The sequence below is a fragment of the Megalobrama amblycephala genome, linkage group LG10 (assembly GCF_018812025.1).
Source record: "Megalobrama amblycephala isolate DHTTF-2021 linkage group LG10, ASM1881202v1, whole genome shotgun sequence".
In the NCBI taxonomy this organism is placed as follows: domain Eukaryota; kingdom Metazoa; phylum Chordata; class Actinopteri; order Cypriniformes; family Xenocyprididae; genus Megalobrama; species Megalobrama amblycephala.
This window is the reverse complement of record NC_063053.1, coordinates 12095837-12116315: the sequence shown is the minus strand read 5'-3', so window position 1 is coordinate 12116315 and position 20479 is coordinate 12095837. Positions and strand designations below refer to the sequence as shown.

Below are 20479 nucleotides of genomic sequence, written 5' to 3'. Positions count from 1 at the left end.
CTTGAAATCCACAACTTTTTGTCGGCATGGTCTGAAGATGATACGGTTCAATTTTGGTGAAAATCGGAGCAAAGGTCTTGGAGGAGTTTGAAAAAGTAGGTTTTTAAAGAAAAACAATATGGCGGACAGGAAGTTCAGCTGAATATGGCAAATTTGATATCTATGTTCTCAGCATGACCCAAGGAATCTATTGAGACCAGTTTCATTACAATCGGTAGATATAATCAAAAGTTATTAGCATTTTTGTCAATTTTGTTATAACTTTTGACCACAAGGTGGTGCTGGTCCGAAACTTCTCAGGCTCCTTCAGGGCATTGTCCTGATGAACCATACCAAATTTATGAATTTTGGTCAAACCCATCAGAAGTTATAAGCAAAAACAGCCATTTTTCATATCTCCACTCCAGTAGGTGGCGCTGTGCTGAAACATTGTATGATGCCTCAGGTCATGCTTGTGATGACACATACCAAGTTTGGTCTGAATATGATAAAGTATTGCAGAGATACAGCTTCAAGAGTCATTTTTGCATCATGCCTCAAATTCGTTGCTCTGGTATACGAAAACGGTTTGACTTATCGACTTGAAATCCATAACTTTTTGTCAGCATGGTCTGAAGATGATACGGTTCGATTTTGGTGAAAATCGGAGCAACGGTCTAGGAGGAGTTCGAAAAAGTAGGTTTTTAAAGAAAAACAATATGGCGACAGGAAGTTCAGCTGACTATGGAAAGTTTGATATCTATGTTCTCAGCATGACCCAAGGAATCTACTGAAAACAGTTTCATTACAATCGGTTAATATAGTCAAAAGTTATTAGCATTTTTGTAAATTTTGTTATAACTTTTGACCACAAGGTGGCGCTGGTCCGAAACTTCTCAGGCTCCTTCAGGACATTGTGCTGATGACCCATACCGAGTTTCATAACGATACGCTAATGCGTTCGTAAAATACAGCATTTTAGCACAAAATTCAAAATGGCCGACAGCCAAAATGTCCGACATGGGAAAATTTGATATCATTCGACTCGGCATGATGCCCCGAATCCAACGAGACCAAATTCATGATTTTTGGCCAAACCCATCAGAAGTTATAAGTAAAAATAGCCATTTTTCATATCTCCGCACCACTAGGTGGCGCTGCGCCGAAACGCTGCATGTTGCCTCAGGTCATGCTTGTGATGACGGTTACCAAGTTTGGTCTGAATACGATAAAGCGTTGCGGAGATACAGCCTTATGTCTATTTTCGCAAGCACTACGTACAATTCGTTTGCGTGTTTTTCGAAAATGGTTTGAGAAATCAACTTGAATTCCATAACTTTTTGTCGGCATGGTCGGAAGATGATCTGGTTCAATTTTCGTGAAAATTGGAGTAACGGCCTAGGAGGAGTTCGAAAAAGTACGTTTTTCAGAAAATTCAAAATGGCAGAAAAATTTTCATGACGGAAAATGACGTCATATGGTGCAATCGATTCGTCTTGACCCAAGGAATCAGAGGAAAAAAGAATTTTGTTTCTAGCCATTATGGTTCAAAAGTTATTAACATAAACATAAGTGCAACTTTGGACAGCTGGTGGCGCTAGAGGGATTGAGTTAGAGACTCCAAATTTGCTATGGACAAAGGTCAGACTGTCCTCTAACTGTGTGCCAAATTTCACAACTTTCCCGCAAGCGGTTCTATGGGCTGCCATAGACTTCAAGAGCGGAAGAAGAAGCGGAAGAATAATAATAAGCGTACGGAACGCCAACAATAACAATAGGTGCCTAAGCACCTTCGGTGCTTGGCCCCTAATTATTTCAGCTGCTGTAGAAAAGGCTATAAATCAGGGGTCTCAAACTCAAATTGTCGGGGGGCCATTTCCGTGATTGACACCTCATAGGAGGGCCATATTTACCTTCAAGCGCAAGAAAGCGCAACATTTCAGAAAATTTACTTTCCTTTGCATTATTTCTCATTTACTTCAAATTTCATTAGGCCTACTAAAATATTTATATACCTATACTATAAATATCTTATTTACCATACTATGTAAACAGCAGTGTCTCTCTCATTGTTACAGAGTGTAATATAATTATTATATAATACTATTACTAATATAATACTACTAATAAACTAATATAATACTACTAATATAATACTATTAATTTAAATAGTCTGGTGCGACTTCTCACATCCAACAAGATGCATGGAATAAAAAAATCAGTAATTTAGAAACAAAACCAGCAACACTTGTGGCGTGGAGGGGTCAGAAATAAACAAAAAACTGGAGCTATATATCAACTTTATTTTGCCAAAAAAATAAAAATCTTTCATTGTTACATACATTATTACTTTTTAACATCTAGTGGAAGTATTTTCCCTTTCTTTATGTTAGCTTATATAACATTAAAATCTTGCACTGAACAACACTGTACTGAACAAATACAATCCCTGAATACATTTACACTCTTCTGTTTCTTCAGGCACCTGCGCTTGTGCTCACACAGCTGAGACACATTTGTCCAAGATGCCGTTTGAGCATCGGTAACGTTTAACGGCTGCATCGGACGCGTTTCGGTGGTTTAAGTCGGCGCTCGTGACTTAAAGTCGAGTGCTTTTACTGTAATTTAGGCAAGCGCGCTCATAATAGAAGCGATTGAGAGCGCGGCTATTATGGTTGCATAGCAACGACAGACGCCACTGGAGCGAAAGCGCATTGGAAAGAAGGAGAATGTGGCGCGATATGTGAATGCCCCTTAGAACGGCGACTTTTTCTTTGCATATCAGACAGGTACCAACTAGAGAATAATAATAATTTAGCGGGCCGGATTATGTTTTATTTTTGAGATCAGTTGCGGGCCGGGTAGAGGGGGTGGGCGGGCCGTAAATGGCCCGCGGGCCGGCAGTTTGAGACCACTGCTATAAATGATCCGTCACATGCGATATAGCCTACTAGCCAGGACTCCTACTTTAGGTGAACAGACGTGACATAATGGAGTAAAGACGAACGGCGGCATGCTCGAATTTCCCGCTGAAACCTACCGGTACCACTCGAATTTGAAAACATCACAAGCTTGCCGCTGTGAATCGGGCTAAGGTAAGGAGATAGTTTTGAACACTGGCTGGTTATGTACGTTATGTACTGTAACCAAAAAAAGTTAAGGACTGCAGCTTTAAATATTACTAATGTTCAAATTAGATTCAAATGCACCGTTTTTGCATTCGAATGTGGATTTGTATTTTAAATTCGATGAATATTCAAAATTTTAATTTTAATTCGACAGACCTAAAAGAGACACATGAAAACTTCAGACTAAAACAGCATATCAGTACTTTACCTGCTCAGCAGTGAGAAAATATTTTTTTAAACAAAACTGCACAAGTCAAGTAAAGAGCTATGGGCCTTAAGTGCTAATTTCATGCTTTTGTTAACTCTTAGCATAGGTATAAAACATAGTTTTCAGACAAGAATAGCATAGTCTTGTGAAGACAAAAACGAGGTGAAACATAGGGCTGTCTTTTGGAAGAATCTTCTGCTATCATAGCGGAGGCTACGTCTCTATTTCTCTCTCTCTTCTCCTAGTGTGAGCGCCGCCACATTATGTCCTACCTTTCTTGATGATTGTCTGAAAGACTATAATTAATCGGAGCAGAAGTGTGGCTGTTGACCTTTTCGCAGGTGATCGTCAGCATGGCTATGTTCGTTAATCGCCGAGCGATCACTCTCCTGACGACGGCAATTACAGATGAGTTGCCAGCGCAAGCAACGGGGGGACAGCCAACGCGGCATGATTCATCCTCACATACGTTCTTCCACTCTCTCTCTCTCTCTCACACACACATACACACACACACACACACACACACACAGTATCTTCTTACTACACACAAATCAATCTCATGCTGGCCCTCTGCTGCACATTTTACCTGCGTATTAGCTGCCATTTGTCTGACATTAGAATAATAGTAGGCTGTACCAGGCTTTAGTGATCATCGCCAGAGAACACACAGGTATCATTATACCCCGCCTCCATCAGCCTCACCACTTTGTGCTAGATAGCGACAATGCCAAAGAACATCCTGTTTAGAGCTGTGCCTATAACAATGTAATAACAATGTAATAAACTATAATAGTGTTAAGAAAAAGTTTGATATAGAAAAACGTGTATGATTCGAAAATGTATATAATTAAAGTACTAATTAGGGTTATTATAACTCATGTAATGAGAGCAGGGACCATTACAAAAGAATCTGACATGAATAAGCAAACCGATAAAATCTCTCTATAATAATCTCCTGTATTCATTAGCAATTTTTCTGTACATTCAATAAGCAGATAAATACATAAAACACTGCCAAACTTTACATTACTGGAACACAATTTAACATGTATTGTAATGCATTAAGGGGCAAATTAAAATTCTGTAATAATTTACTCATGCTCATGTCATTTTAAACTTTCTTTCTTCTGAAGAACACAAATAAGATATTTGCATTTATATATATATGTTCTCTGAGGCCAACCTATAATGTTAGCAAGATTTTTACATCAAAAAACATACTTTAGAATAGGCTATTTTCTATCCAGTTTTTGACCCTCTCTTTAAAATATTCCGTTTTGATATAAGTGCCGCATTCAAGACTTGGAAGGAAACACCCACTGCTATGATTGGGTATCAGTTTTGCATATTAAAATAAACCTCAACGTCCCTACCATTACATGTGTGGAATTGCTATGAAAACTTCCCTTGTTGAAAAATGGCAACCGGTGAAATTTCAATCAATACAGTGTTTTGTGAATGAATGAATGAATGAATGAATGAATGAATGAATGTACCATGGTTTGTCACACTGTTGTTTGTTCTTATATTCATCATTTTCACTAAAGTGAAAGTAAAGTGAGTACATAAATCAAACGATTTGTAACAAAGCATAATAGTAAAAAAATTATTACACTTTTGTGTTGCGACATTACTGTTGGATTCAATATAGTCATCACTGCATCATCTTTTAGTTTCAGTCTCTCTAAAAAGTCAAACAGTGTCTTGTTTAAAAACGAATCCGCTGTAAAATGAAGCGAACAAATTAACGTCTTACTGATGCAAACTGGAACTTCATTAATAAAAAAGTTTATTCATGCTTTCTTAATGTTAGGATCACAAGGAAGGTAATGCAAAGACTGTGTTTTTCCATAACTTGGCACTGCAAAATGCCTTGTAATCAGAGGCATCTCTATCATTTTGCCTCTCATATTAACTCACCTGCTATTATATGCGCAAATTGGTGAGTGGGGCTAAAAAAGGCAATGATGCAGAAGTAGGTGTTGATCTTCTTCTGCAGAGACGGTCTTAAAGGGCACCTATTATGCAAAATTCACTTTTACATGGTGTTTGACCATAAATGTGTGTTGGCAGTGTGTGAGCAAAACCACCCTAGAATGAGAAAAATCCACCCAGTGTTTTTTTTACAATCTCAATAATTCATAAGCACTGTCTCAGAACGCCCTGTTCTAAGATTGCTCTCACTGTGACGTAGAATTGCGCTAAGCCCCACCAACGTGGTTTGATTGACAATCTGGTTTTGGCATAGACCCCGCCCTCTGTGATCTGTCAACCATCCTCCATTGTTTCAACGACAGCCGGTAATGTCTCCTAAGAAACATAAGTGTTCTGTTGTGGGATGTAATAATGAACATAGTAGTTTTCACTTACTTCCGACATCAGAGCCATGTGAATGGATTTTATTTACGAAGGAAAGGCGCCACTCAAAATTCCAAAATGTTTGCGCGAATCATTTTTTGACTGACTGTTTTGAGAACGAGGGTCAATTCAAAGCAGGTCTTGCTTCAAAGTTAATCCTCAAGTGTGGATCGTTGCCTACTGTTCGCGATCCAACGTCACCTCCAGAAGAAGTAAGTGTATTTAATGTTTTTTGAGCAAATAGTCATTTCAGTCGATGTCAGCCAGTTCAATAACAAATGCGTCGTAGTTGTTGTCGTCGTCGTAGAATGTCTGTGTATATAATTTAAACCTTGTTTGTATAGTGTGCATCCACACGTATATATATTTTTTTTAAAGATATTGTATTACAAACTGTGTATGTTTACTTAGCAAACGTTATCACAGTATTTGTGTTTGTAGTTTCAAAAAATTGCGCAAACGTTATCACAGTGTGTGTGTGTGTGTGTGTTGCACATCCATAATTGCAAAGGGGACGCGATTAAAACTCTATAAGTACATACATTTATCAAATAACCATTCAGAGACGTCCTGCTCCATTCTCAATTGTGTTTCTTCTGCCGGAGTCTCTTCATCATCTGGGTCTGATTCCGGTTCAAACATGTACGGCTGAATGCCATACAAAACAGCGGGTCTCTCACTCTCAGCCATTCTGCTTATACCCTCTGTTTATTGCCATAGGTATGCAAGTTACGCCCTCATCCAAAGGCAGGGCGGGGATATGCAGCTCATTTATATTTAAGGTGGTACACACCAAAACAGCTCTTTTTAAAACAGGCCCCAAAAATGACATTTTCAAATGGTTATAATAAATTAACTGTGGGGTATTTTGTGCTGAAACTTCACAAATACATTCTGGGGACACCCAAGACCAATATTACATCTTGTAAAAAGGGGCATAATAGGTGCCCTTTAAGTTGCATACTACGACATCATACTGAAACAATATCTGAAACAAGTCATTTTGCCAGCTTGGTTTCAATAAAAGCTGTTTTTATACTAACAGAGAAGTTTTGAGTTCTGAAACCTGCAGGATATTTTTTTATGACAGAATTCATTTTTGGGTGGACTATCCCTTTAAGAACTAAATTAACATGAGATACTGTTCATCTTTGATCACATGATGCCTCCCTAAGCTGGATTTCCCAAATGATCTAAAATACAGCATTCAAGTAACATTACATTTTTCTTGCATTACATAATGAAGTCTGAATGTAGTAGTAAAATTTACATCCAAATGAGTGTAAAAGACTAGTGTAATGCACACACAATAACACATTTACACAGACACATGAAGAAAAAACAAAACAAAACAATGGTTCCACATGTTCAGGACCTGGCTAATTGAAATGTTTGTATTGCTCCACAATCTCTCTCTCGCTCTCTTTCTCTCCTTGCGCAGGCATAATTATTTGCAATTTGCCTAAGACATCCATTTGCTGGGACGCCAAGCATGAAAAAGAGGCAATTTCTGAAAAATGGAAATGCCTGGCGGAGCTGGCGGAGGGGAAATAATGCAGTGCCATCCGCAAGCTGATGGCTGCCATCTGATAAGCGTTACGGGCGCAGGAATATTAATGCCACATCACCGGGACACAAGGTGCACACTTTTATTAAGGGTGTAGACATATTGTGGCTGGAGATGCTAGCAAAGTGTGAGATATGATATTTATTTTGTAATGGCTGTAAGACTGGCTGGTTTGGAGAGACGTACAGAATCTCTTCATCTGCTCAGAATCATATAGTGTCAGAAAGCGATTTGGACTGAAAGATCGGTTTTGGAGGTGTTAGGATTGTATTGGTGTCATGTTTAAGGTGACGGTGGATATCTGAAGAACTGACAGTTCAACAAAAGGGTTAACCTACCAGTCAGCGCACATCACCACGTCAAAGCGACCCTCCAGAGCGGACACATCAGCCTCATTGTCCCATCTCACCACCCTGAAAGAGGACAGAACCAGGATGATGGCTGCGTCATAAACCCTGTTGCACAATTTATCATTCATCCAAGACCCCCATGATAATGATGCGTCCAGAGACATTTAACACACCTGACACTCGTTTTATTTGAGCCGTTGTCTGGCGGCAATCGTCTTCTCTCTTTTCTTTAAGTGCTAGGGCCGGTTTCCAGGCAAGCAAATCTGATTATTAATTAGCCATTATTAACAGTCAGTAAACAAAAATTACGTCTTGTGGAAATACAATCTCCTCTCTCAGCGGGGGTCCGCACCGCTTATTCACTGACTTGAGAAAGCGAATCCACCCCCCCCTCCCTCAACCAATCACACGCGACCTTCACCCCACTCAAACCGCGCGCTCTGACAGGAAGCCTAATCTCTAAAGAAAACAATCAAAGTAATGCAGGCTAATTATACGTTTACTCTTTCACTTCATCAGCCCAGTGTAAATACACAGGGAGGGGGAAGTGTGCAGAGCAAGAGAGAGGAGAGGAGACGAGAGGGGGAGAGAGTGGTTAGATCACTGAGTGCCAAAATTACTTTTTAGGTGATAATGCATTTGCGTGATGGTGTGCACAGTGGATGAGCTGTGTTTTGGCAAATGTGAGAGAGGGGTGTTAGAGAGTGTGTGTGTGTGTGTTTGAGTTTTCTAGATGAGGGCATTCAATCATGGAGAGTGGCTCATCATCACTCTGCCTGGATACATCTTAGCGCGTTAGAGAGCGTAGCGCTCGCTCTGCGGGCTGCGGATACCTCGTTACCAGGCCAACTGGGTTCAGGGAGTGACACGGAGCCTTGCGACCTCATTTTTGCCTACTTATTGACACTATTATGTCCCGAACACAAGTGCCGTAAATGCCTCTTTACCCAAACACACTTTCCTATACTTCATGGCATGCTCGACTACGCAAAGAATTCACATATTCAGTGAATAATAACACTTGAATTTGTACTGACATGAGAGATGGACTTCATATGGCAGCAATGTAAAAGCAATATTAGTGCTCTGTCTTTCATTTCAGAGATGTTGGGAGGTGTAAGAGAGTTCTTACCTGCTGGACACATTGGTAGACAGGAAGAGCTCTTCACGTCTGTTCTTCTCGATTACACTGCGTACATCTGGTGCTCTTTGTCAAGAAATGCAACTGTTTATTAATAAAAGCATGAAAATCAAACCTCAACTTCATAAAGACAGATATATCTACTACCAGTCAAAAGTTTGAACACACCTACCGGTTTCCTATATTTTGTAATAACAGTGAAGGCATTGAAAGTATGAAATATCACAATTCTATAGTGGATATTTCCGGTCCTGGATGCTGATTGGTCAGCACTGCTCTGCACACCCTGGACAATCTGTCAGTTAACTTGAGATGCACCCTGGGATGCTTTATAAAGAGTACTGAAGGACTTTTTTAGGTTTGCCGGACACTTGGTGGCTGCTTTTCCTTCACTATTCAATTCAAATATTCAAACAAACAAATAAACAAAAAAAAAAATTGAATACTTTGTTATTATTATTATTATTATTTAATAATAATTTATCAATTAGCATCATGATACATAAATCATTTTTAAATAATATTATAAAATAAAATAAAATAAAATAAATAAATAAATGGGATAAGATGGGAAGAAAAATTACAGGTAACACTTTACTTAAAACCTTCATGTATAATGTACTATAAAAGTATTTTTAAATGCATTAATTATGCCTTGTAATGCACCTTATAATGAATCTCATTTCACCTTATGATCTCATGAATAATCGTAATCACATTTAAAGTATATTATAATACAATGTTACACCTTTATAAAGTATAATACATTAAAAAAACACGACAAACAATCTCAGATGTAACAAGGAATGTGCAAATATTATAATGCATTTTAACTTTGATTACAATTATTTATAAAATTATATGATGCATTACAACGTACATTATTATTATCTTTATAATGCATTATACATTAAGGCTTTAAGTAAAGAGTTACCAAATTATAGAAGGAAGAAAGGAAGGAAGGAAGGATGGATGGATGGATGAATGGATGAATGGATGGATGGATGGATGGAAGGATGGAAGGAAGGAAGGAAGGAAGGATGGATGGATGGATGGATGGAAGGAAGGAAGGAAGGAAGGAAGGAAGGAAAGAAGGAAGGAAAGAAGGATGGATGGATGGATGGATGGCAATAAAAAGTTTCAGAATACAGAAAAAGTATGAGCTACTTCAGAGATGTAGGTGAGACACTGTGGAACAATAGCAAGATCATTTCCTTTATCCCTCTGATCTCGAGCCTATTACACTGAGCCGATTTCTTTATTAACCACGTTACTCTATTATGTCAGGCCCTCTTAAATGACGTCAACCCACACAGTCCGTTCGCTTCCGTAACAGTCTTTTCCCTTCACACCTCATCCTCAGATTACCACTGAGCTCAAAACCAACTCATGCAAAGCATCATCATAGGTAATCAATAGGGAGGCTTTTAACCTGCGGCCATCTCCTCGGATGGGCCTCCACCCATTGTGGTTATACTGCGGGACTGATGTCAGAGCATCTATGAATAGACCCTTCGACAGTTTTAAACTAATTCAATTACGATTTCTCGCTTTTTCTGCCCCTCTTTCTCTCTCGCTCCATGGAAAACAACCGTAGCAAATCCAATCTATAGTGCAGGGATGGAGGGCAAATCCCTCGATGAAAGAGGGGAGGAGGCTGGGTGCACGCATTACACTGGTGCGATCTGCTGCTAAGGAGAGAGAGAGAGAGTGGAAATCTTACGGTGTAATCCCATCAGGAAAAGACCACTGGGGGAGAGGTCAGCGCTGGCCCTGAGACACAATATGATCAAAAATGCACTTCCTGTGTAACACCTGTGCATATATTGTCTTTAAAAGTTCCATGACGGCTGCTTGATAGAGTTTGTAAAGCTCGAGAGAGCAGCAGCCATTAAAGAATGTAAACAGTATGTGAGAAGTGAAATTTAGCAGTTAACAGTAGGGTCTCTTGATTATACATGCACAGCTTTAATCTGAGCTCAGCCAGTCTTTTGAACACGCAGACTGAGATCAAAACTGAGTCATGAAACCACTCAGCACTTTGTGATACACTTTATTCACTCCCAGTTGGGCTCATTGGGCTGATTTCTTGATTAAGTACGCAGAGAGAGAGAGAGAGAGAGAGAGAGAGAGAGAGAGAGAGTGTGTATGTGTACGCCTGTTCTTGTAGTAATATGTCTACTTGAGTCATATTCAGTAGAGTAAAGGATCAGTTCATTTTCAAATGAAAATTACCCCAAGCTTTACTCAACCTGTGTGTATTACTTTCTTCTTTCTGATAAACACAATCTGAGAAATATTAATAAATATCCTGACCTATCCAAGATTTATAATGGTAGTGAACAGGATTCATGAATATGAGCTGAAGAAAGTGCCTCCATCCACATCCATCCTTCATAAACGTACTCCACACGGCTCCGGGGGGTTAATAAAAGCCTTCTGAAGTGAATTAAATTCTGAATTTAATAAGTTATGAAGAAAAATATCTAGCTTCCGCTAGTCCGCCTTCTGTATTCAACGTATGAAGCAAGTGTAAAACTCTCACAGTTTAAATAAACTTAGCTATGTCCTACTCCTTCCCTATTCAACTTACAGAAAAAGTGTAACTGATGCGACTCCAGTTTACACTTTCTTTGTAATTTGAATACGGAACACAGTCTGGCGGAACCTAGATATTTTACTTCATAACTTGTTAAATATGGATTATTGTATTATTTTTTTTTTTACAAAAATGTATCGCTTCACTTCAGAAGACCTTTATTAACCCCCTGGAGCCGTGTGGAGTACACATTTATGATGGATGGATGTGGATGGAGGCACTTTCTTCAGCTCATATTCATGAATCCTGTTCACTGCCATTATAAAGCTTGGATGAGTCAGGATATTTATTAATATTTCTCAGATTGTGTTCATCAGAAAGAAGAAAGTAATACACACATAGGATGGCTTGAGGGAGAGTAAAGCTTGGGGTAATTTTTATTTGAAAGTGAACTAACCCTTAAGCAAAAAAGTAATACATTTACATTTTGTATTTGGAATAAAATCCAATTGTCAGTGTATATGTAAACAGTACTATACAGTATGTAGACATATACCATATAACAGGTATATATCTATATCTATATCTATATCTATCTATCTATATATATTGCTGTCAAATCGATTAAATCACAATTAATCGCATCTAACATAAAAGTTGTGTATACACAGTATATATAAAAAGTATATATATATATATATATATATATATATATATATATATATATATATATATATATATATATATATATATATATACACACACACACACACACACACACACACACACACACTGTACAGTACAGTCTATACAGTACAGTCCAAAAGTTTGGAACCACTAAGATTTTTAATGTTTTTAAAAGAAGTTTCGTCTGCTCACCAAGGCTACATTTATTTAATTAAAAATACAGTAAAAAACAGTAATATTGTGAAATATTATTACAATTTAAAATAACTGTTTTCTATTTGAATATATTTCACAAATTTATTCCTGTGATGTCAAAGCTGAATTTTCAGCATCGTTACTCCAGTCTTCAGTGTCACATGATCCTTCAGAAATCATTCTAATATGCTGATCTGCTGCTCAAGAAACATTTAATGTGTACAATTGTACAAAATATTTGTGTACAATATTTTTTTTCAGGATTATTTGATGAATAGAAAGTTCAAAAGAACAGTGTTTATCTGAAATCTAATCTTTTGTAACATTATAAATGTCTTTACTGCCACTTTTGATTGATTTAATGCATCCTTGCTGAATAAAAGTATTCATTTCTTTAATTTCTTTTCAAAAAAATAAAAATAAAAATTCTTACTGACCCCAAACTTTTGAACGGTAGTGTATAATGCTACAGAAGCTTTGTATTTCAGATAAATGCTGTTCTTTTGAACTTTCTATTCATCAAGGAATCCTGAAAAAAAAAGTACACAACCGTTTTCAACATTGAAAATAATCATAAATGTTTATTGAGCAGCAAATCAGCATATTAGAATGATTTCTGAAGGATCATGTGACACTGAAGACAGGAGTAACGATGCTGAAAATTCAGCTTTGCATCACAGGAATAAATTACTTTGTCAAATATATTTAAATAGTACACAGTTATTTTAAATTGTAATAATATTTCACAATATTACTGTTTTTTACTGTATTTTTAATTAAATAAATGTAGCCTTGGTGAGCAGACGAAACTTCTTTTAAAAACATTAAAAATCTTAGTGGTTCCAAACTTTTGGACTGTACTGTATATATATAATGTAAGTATATAAACTAATATAAAAAATACATAAAATTGTAATAAATATATACACAGAACAAAAAAGAAAAGTAAGTTCTGTATATACACAACGGTAGATATGTTTACATTAAAAGTTTGGAGCAATCTTATGACTAACATGTTAAGTTGAAATGGTTTCACTAACTAAATGGTTTCAATAACTTTGTTCATCCCTTCATTTTCTATCCTCTAACACAAAGAAAGAAAACACTACATCGTATATGGTTCTCACAAGACAGCTTGTCCTTTCCTGGCCTCGTCCGATCATCAGATCATCTCTTGCCGTTCTATTATGGCAGACACATCTCTGAAACAAAGCACTGCCAATTAATGCTCTATCAGCCTACTGCCAGTCTTTTCACACTCTATTACAGGAAACAGTTTAGAGACAGACTCTGAATGTTTTGAGTATGTCTTGCTCTGCTCCCTTTCCCTCCATTTTCTTTTAAACAAATCTCTTCTCAATGAGGAATTGTGTTAATTTCATGCCACGGCCATTGTTCTTTGAGTCTTGATATTCAATAAAAGCTCATTGTAGTGGCAGCGCTGGCTGTTGTACTAACGAACGTGGGCACAGTAATTTTGCGGCGTTTTGCTGTCACGTCTGTCGTCTCCGTTTTTCCTGCCTTTGTAAGCCAAGCGACATGGCTAATCTGAGTGACTGCGGTGGAAAGACGAGAGATGGAGAGCGGGAATAAGAAAAAGCAAAGAAACGGAATGAAGAAAGAAGGTTCGAGCTGTGCCGTCACCTGTTTAAGCTTCATCTGTGCTCCTGGCAAAAGGGAAAGTCAATAGAGGAATGGAAGAAGGGGGGAGAGGGTGAGAGACAAGGAGCAGGTGAGTCAACACACACAGCGGTAGCCTTCAATGACATGAATATGTATTAAACATGCTAAATGCAGGTTTCGGGTGTCAGCTGGATGATTTGCCTCACATTCAGTTATGTCGAGGGGTGTGTGTGTGTGTATGTGCGGGTATTCTTTGTCAGAGTGCACATTAAGAATGGCTGACTGAATGTGTGTGTGTGTGAGGTGGAAGTGAGAGGAATATCTGAGGTAAATACGGGTTAAATAGGTATTCTTTTCTGGGCTACACTCTTAAAGACAGCTCACACTGAGAATATACAGACCAAACGCCTTTCTGTCAGCGCTCCTGCAACACAAAGTGATGTTTGGAATGGTTCGGAAGCACACAAACACACAAGCACTTCTCCAAAAGTGAGCTGCCTCTGTATGGAGCATTTAAATAAGGTGACAATTTACAATGTGAAGGATGTTCCAAAAGTTAGGCAACTTAATTATGCCGCCTTCTAAGTTACCTCATTTTGGACAAATTGTAAGTATCCCAAAATAAAACCTATTTAAATGAGCTTAACCTGGTTTGGTTTGCTGGTCTTAGCTGGTTTCAGCTGATCTTAGCTAGTTATAAGTTGGCTTCACAGTCTGACATATTAAAAAGTGTCCAAAACCCTTTAAAACCAGTCAACATACCACCCTGACCAGCAAACCATCTTAGGCTGGTTTAAGATATTACATTGTCCTGCTTTTCTTCAGCAGGGAAATACTTAGAGTACAGTACCAGTCAAAAGTTTGGAGTCTGAAGATTTTTTAATATCTTCAGTCTATAAACTGGAAGCCTGGTGATTGGATCTCAGTGATGATATTCAGATGGAGGACTGGATGGAAGCATGTAAAAAAGCTCAATCACAAACAATGAACACACATCTGAAACTGCTACAATATAAGTGGTTGATGCGGATTTATATAATTCCAGTTGTATTGCATAAATATAATGAAAATGTCCCTGACACTTGCTTAAGATGCAGCAATAATAAAGGTACATTATATCATTGCAAATGGGAGTGCGAAGAAGTCACAAAGTTTTGGAAAGGTGTGATAGAGAAGATCCTCGATGTTAACATTCCACTGTCACTTTTAATTTTACTTTTTCTATTTCATTTATATCCTAACAAGATCAAGTTTTAAAAAAAGAAGGAGTATATACTTATAAATATAGGTATTCTTCAAGCAAAATGGCTTATTTCTTTAAATTGGAAAAGTATTTGTTTTCCAAGTATAGGACGTTGGCTAAAATAAATGGTCAATATATGTCAATGGAAAAGATAACTTATATTTTAAGGAATAAATATACAGTTTTTGAAGGAGTTTGGGAACCTTTCAGATCATTCTTAAAGGTGCCGTAGAACGTTTTTTCAAAAGATGTAATATAAGTCTAAGGTGTCCCCTGAATGTGTCTGTGAAGTTTCAGCTCAAAATACTCCATACATTTTTTTTATTCATTTTTTTAACTGCCTATTTTGGGGCATCATTAAATATGCGCCGATTCAGGCTGCGACCCCTTTAAATGCTTACGCTCCCCGCTCACGGAGCTCGCGACTGCCTTAAACAGCATAAACAAAGTTCACACAGCTAATATAACCCTCAAAATGGATCTTTACAAAGTGTTCGTCATGCAATATGTCTAATCGCGTAAGTATGGTATTTATTTGGATGTTTACATTTGATTCTGAATGAGTTTGATGGTGCTCCGTGGCTAAAGCTAACATTACACACTATTGGAGAGATTTATAAAGAATGAAGTTGTGTTTATGAATTATACAGACTGCAAGTGTTTAATAATGAAAACAGCAACGGCTCTCTTGTCTCCGTGAATACAGTAATAAACGATGGTAACTTTAACCACATTTAACAGTACATTAGCAACATGCTAACGAAACATTTAGAAAGACAATTTACAAATATCACTAAAAATATCATGGATCATGTCAGTTATTGTTGCTCCATCTGCCATTTTTCGCTATTGTTCTTGCTTGCTTACCTAGTCTGATGATTCAGCTGTGCACATCCAGACGTCCTGCTCTTGTGTAATGCCTTGAACATGAGCTGGCATATGCAAATATTGGGGGCATACATATTAATGATCCCGAATGTTACGTAACAGTCAGTGTTATGTTGAGATTCGCCTGTTCTTCGGAGGTCTTTTAAACAAATGAGATTTATATAAGAAGGAGGAAACAATGGTGTTTTTTTAGACTCACTGTGTATATGACTTTCTTCTTTCTGATGAACACAATCGGAGATATATTAATAAATAACCTGATGTATCTGAGCTTTATAATGGCAGTGAGCGATATCAACGAGTATGAGATGAAGAAAGTGCCTTTCATCCACATCCATCAATCATAAACGTACTTTATATGGCTCCGGGGGGTTAATAAAGTCCTTCTGAAGCAAAGCGATGTTTGGGTACAAAAAAAGTTTACACTTTCTTCGTAAGTTGAATACGGATGGCGGTCTGGCAGAAGCTAGATATTTTAATTCATAACTTGTTAAATATGGATTTTTTTTCCCACAAACTCATTGCTTCGCTTTAGAAGGACTTTATTAAACCCCCGGAGCCATGTGGAGCACATTTATAATGGATAGATGTGGATGGAGACACTTTCTTCAGCTCATAATCGTTGATCCCGCTCAAATTATAAAGCTCAGATGCGTCAGGATAGTCATATACACCTTGGAAGGCTTGAGTGTGAGTAAAGCTTGGGGTAATTATCATTTGAAAGTGAACTAATCCTTTAATGCATCCTTGCGGAGTAAAATTATTAATAAAAAAAAACAAATTAAAATTATTATTTTAAACTTTCTGACCGCAAACCTTTGAACGATATTGTATCTTTCTTTAAATACAAAAACTTTTATATTTGTGTATTCGGTATATATTTATTCTCATTAAAACAAAATTCTCGTGTTGCCTGTAATTGTTTCCTGTGCACTTTGTATAGAAAACCTACCCAAGTAGACGGTTCCAAATCAGTCACTTATGAGGTTCCATTTCAGTTCAGGAGCTGCCATAGAAAGCAGCTGCCTATGTAGGGGGCGGGCAGCTCACTAGGTTTTTGGAACAGAGCCACATACCGGTCTGAAATGCAAGGATACTTTGAATTGCCTTCTCGTTGCCATCAGATAACAGCACTTCCTTCACATCAGCACAAACCGCAATCTGCCAGAAGAGAGAAAAAAAGATGAAAAATAAACAAACAAATAAATAAATAAAACAAAAGCAAGACATCCTCAGCAGCACACTGTTCGCAAGCAGTCATATCTGGAGAGCGCTGATTTTTAAAGCCCTACTCCAAACCGACCACCCGTCTCTCTTTCTCCCCTGCTCCCTCTCATCCATCTCTGTCTGTCTCTGCCGTTTTTTCATTTTATGTCTGCATTATTTTAATCATTCAATCAAATCAGTCAATACTTTTATCATTCCCGGTGGCTGGGAGCCCTCTATCTTGCTATCACTCTGTTGGGTAATTGCATTGTGACAGGGGATGATGGTGAGCGCCGAGCCTTTCATTTGCAGTGTGGCGTTTATCAGGCGGGGCCATCGCGCTCTGCTGTCACTCCTTACTCGGCTCGCGAGGCCTGCCTGATGCCCTTCATATAACTTTGTACTGCGAAGCTTCTGCCTTTGTGCTGCTCCACTGTCAGCTCTTTCTGTCCTCTTTTTATACAGTCTTTTCATTCAAGTAGTCATCTTTATCAGAGGTGCCGTGTAACAGTTGTTTGGAGAGGAGCAGTGGGCAGAATCAGGGAGTGTGTGTGTGTGTTTGTAAAAGTGCTTGGAAGGATTTACATTTGTGCTTTTAAAAGATGCGATTTTCGGATTACTTTCTGACATTTCTCAAACACAGGAAGCAAAAATAATTTTTTGTCACACCTGCCAATGTTGAGTGAATTTTAAAAATGTAACGTTTACATATATACACACACATTTCTTGCCAGCCATGGAACTGTATTATGCATTATTTTTTAATAAATATTATTTTCTTATTTATCATTGTCCATATGAGAATAACATTATTTAGAAAATAGCATAGAGATGTGATTATTAGGAATATTAGCATATACTGTAAACTTCTATTCAAAAGTATTTTTTAAAGAATCTTTTATTTAGTAAGAATAGATCAAATAGTTACAGTAAAGACAATTATAGGGCCCTATTTTAACGATCTAAGCGCATGGTGCAGGTGCACTTAGGGGGTGTCCGAATCCACTTTTGCTAGTTTAACCCTCTGGGGTCTGAGGATTTTTGGGACCCTGGAGAAGTTTTGACATGCCCTGACATTTGTGCTTTTTTCAGTTGTTCATAAACATATTAATGGAAAAAGTGTCATTACACTGTATTCAGCACAAACCATAATATGTGAGGAACATGTATGTACATGTTTGTATTTTTGAAGGAATAACGTTTATGCATGGTTATTGAAAAAACAAAAAAACTTAAGTCACTGAAATAAAGCCAAAAAATATATATTAAATCTTTGTTCACAAGACTTCTGGGTATTTGAGGTTGTAGACTAGAGTTTTTGCTTCAAAATGAGGTAAAAAAAATTATGCTGCATGCTTGTTCATATAAAACAATAGAGAGATTTAAATTTTCTAAAACATCTTTGGTCAAGAAACACAGTATGCGTGGAGGCGTGAATCCTCATGTATAATAGGTGATTCTCACCTGAGAAGACAAAAGAATCACATAATAATGACCTGAAATGACTTGCATATTAATGAGGCCTTTCAGTCAGGTAGGCTGTGAAAAAACCCTCTGTGTTGGTGTATATCAAACATACAGAAAAAAACAGCAATACTGTGAAATATTATTACAATTTAAAATAATGGTATTCTATTATATTCTTTAAAATATAATGTATTTCTGTGATGCAAAGTGTCTGAACAATTATGTTACCTCTATAGCATTTCATATAGATTTTTAGCTTAAAAGCATGCACATTTGGAGAAATATTGATGGATTCTCATATGTTTGTCAATTTTCTATACAGAAGAGTAATATTTATTCAGGATTTATTGTCATTACTATGAGTGCTGGATACTGTGTTTTCAATTCATACTTGCAGCCGGAGGGCGCTCTGTACACCTTTAGTCCACAAATGCCTGAGCACTAAAGAAGAATAGGCAATCCAGGAACTAACCGAACTAACAGAGGACAGAGATCGCTAACTATGGCTATTCAAAACACTTTTCAAGACAATAAATACACGATTGAGACGATGAATGCATGTATTGACTCTGAATTTGCGTCTGAATGCGCTGGCTCCGTGGGCGTGGCCACATTAGTGGATAATGAGCTGAATCACGGATTTCTGACATGGCTCTCTTTTCATACAGATTACATAAACACAGAATGTTTGTTTTCGATTTGACTTACACGATTTAAAACCTGACATTTCAACGTTTTTTTAGACATAAGTCTAATTTTTTTGTGATAAGTATTCACTAAGTTACAGTTCATTTTCTGAGAACTATCAGATTGGACTTCGTTCAGAGGGAGACGAGAGATCACGCATCATGTTAGTTTTCTTTATTTTATAGAAAGCACAACATTTTGTTTTTATTCTGAGTGTACACAAATAAAAGAAGATATTCCACAGATTAAAATGGTGTATAACTCTTAATTGTATGTGCAACATTAACTGAGTATTTTGAGTCTCTTTCACACTGGTAAGAAAAAAACCGCGGTGGTATTGCCAGCGATACCCTCAGACCTCAGAGTGTTAATGATGAAAAAGCGGTCGGTGCATCAGATACATGGTCCAAAAGGGTTGTACCAAGTCTCTGTCCGAGGGGACAACTCCTTATTGGCTCAGACACCTCAAGAGGGTGTGACATTTTCACTTTAAAATTACTGATCACAGGATCACAGGCCCCTTCTCTCTCTCTTTTACTGAGAAAACTCTGATGTGAAGATGATGCTAAGAACCTAGAAGCTTCTAAGGAACCCCAAGCTTGTGCCAGGCTCTGGCCTAGACTTTTCATTCATCAAAGATCCTCTGAATCCAACTGGTTCTCTCTCATAAAGACAACATCAGCAAAGATCAACTGGAGCCTCCACAAATTGCATCAGGACAGTTCAATATAAATGGGCTAGACATGCAAGTATCAAACTTAGTCTCATTATTTGATACATTAAGTATCCTTACTCCCCTTTAAACTAAGGGTTTGTTAGAACTAAACTGATGGTTTGCTGATGGAAATTCTGCTGAATTTCAAACAATGCAATAACTTCTTGCTTTCCTGTATTCTGCTTCAGCTCTCTCTTTCCCTTGGTAAACTGTATGGTTAAGTGTTTAGTCTAGTTAATAAAATCTTATTCATGTCACACGTAAAGTTGTCCGTGTTTCATGCTCATATACTGGAGTCCCAAATCATGCAGATCCTGACATCCTGCTCTGAGTAGTACTGTACAATAAGAATGTTATTTCCCATAACCTGGAAATTAACATTTCTTAGAATTAATAAACAATTAACACAGTGTTCATTGGCCAAACAGGTTAATTGATTGTAATATTAATTTTATTACATTAAGTTAATTTTATTAACTGATCCAAATATTTATA

The 20479-nt window shown here is 37.5% G+C and overlaps 1 protein-coding gene across 1 annotated transcript in view; it reads right to left on the bottom strand.

The window, feature by feature from the left end:
* Positions 1-20479, bottom strand: part of camkmt (calmodulin-lysine N-methyltransferase) — a 122631-nt gene that overhangs the window by 19208 nt on the left and 82944 nt on the right. The window contains exons 6-8 of the mRNA XM_048204607.1: positions 17007-17070; positions 8726-8792; positions 7582-7656 (exon numbers count right to left, since the gene is read on the bottom strand). Of these exons, the coding sequence (XP_048060564.1) occupies positions 7582-7656; positions 8726-8792; positions 17007-17070 (206 nt within the window). The remainder of the gene's footprint in view (positions 1-7581; positions 7657-8725; positions 8793-17006; positions 17071-20479) is intronic.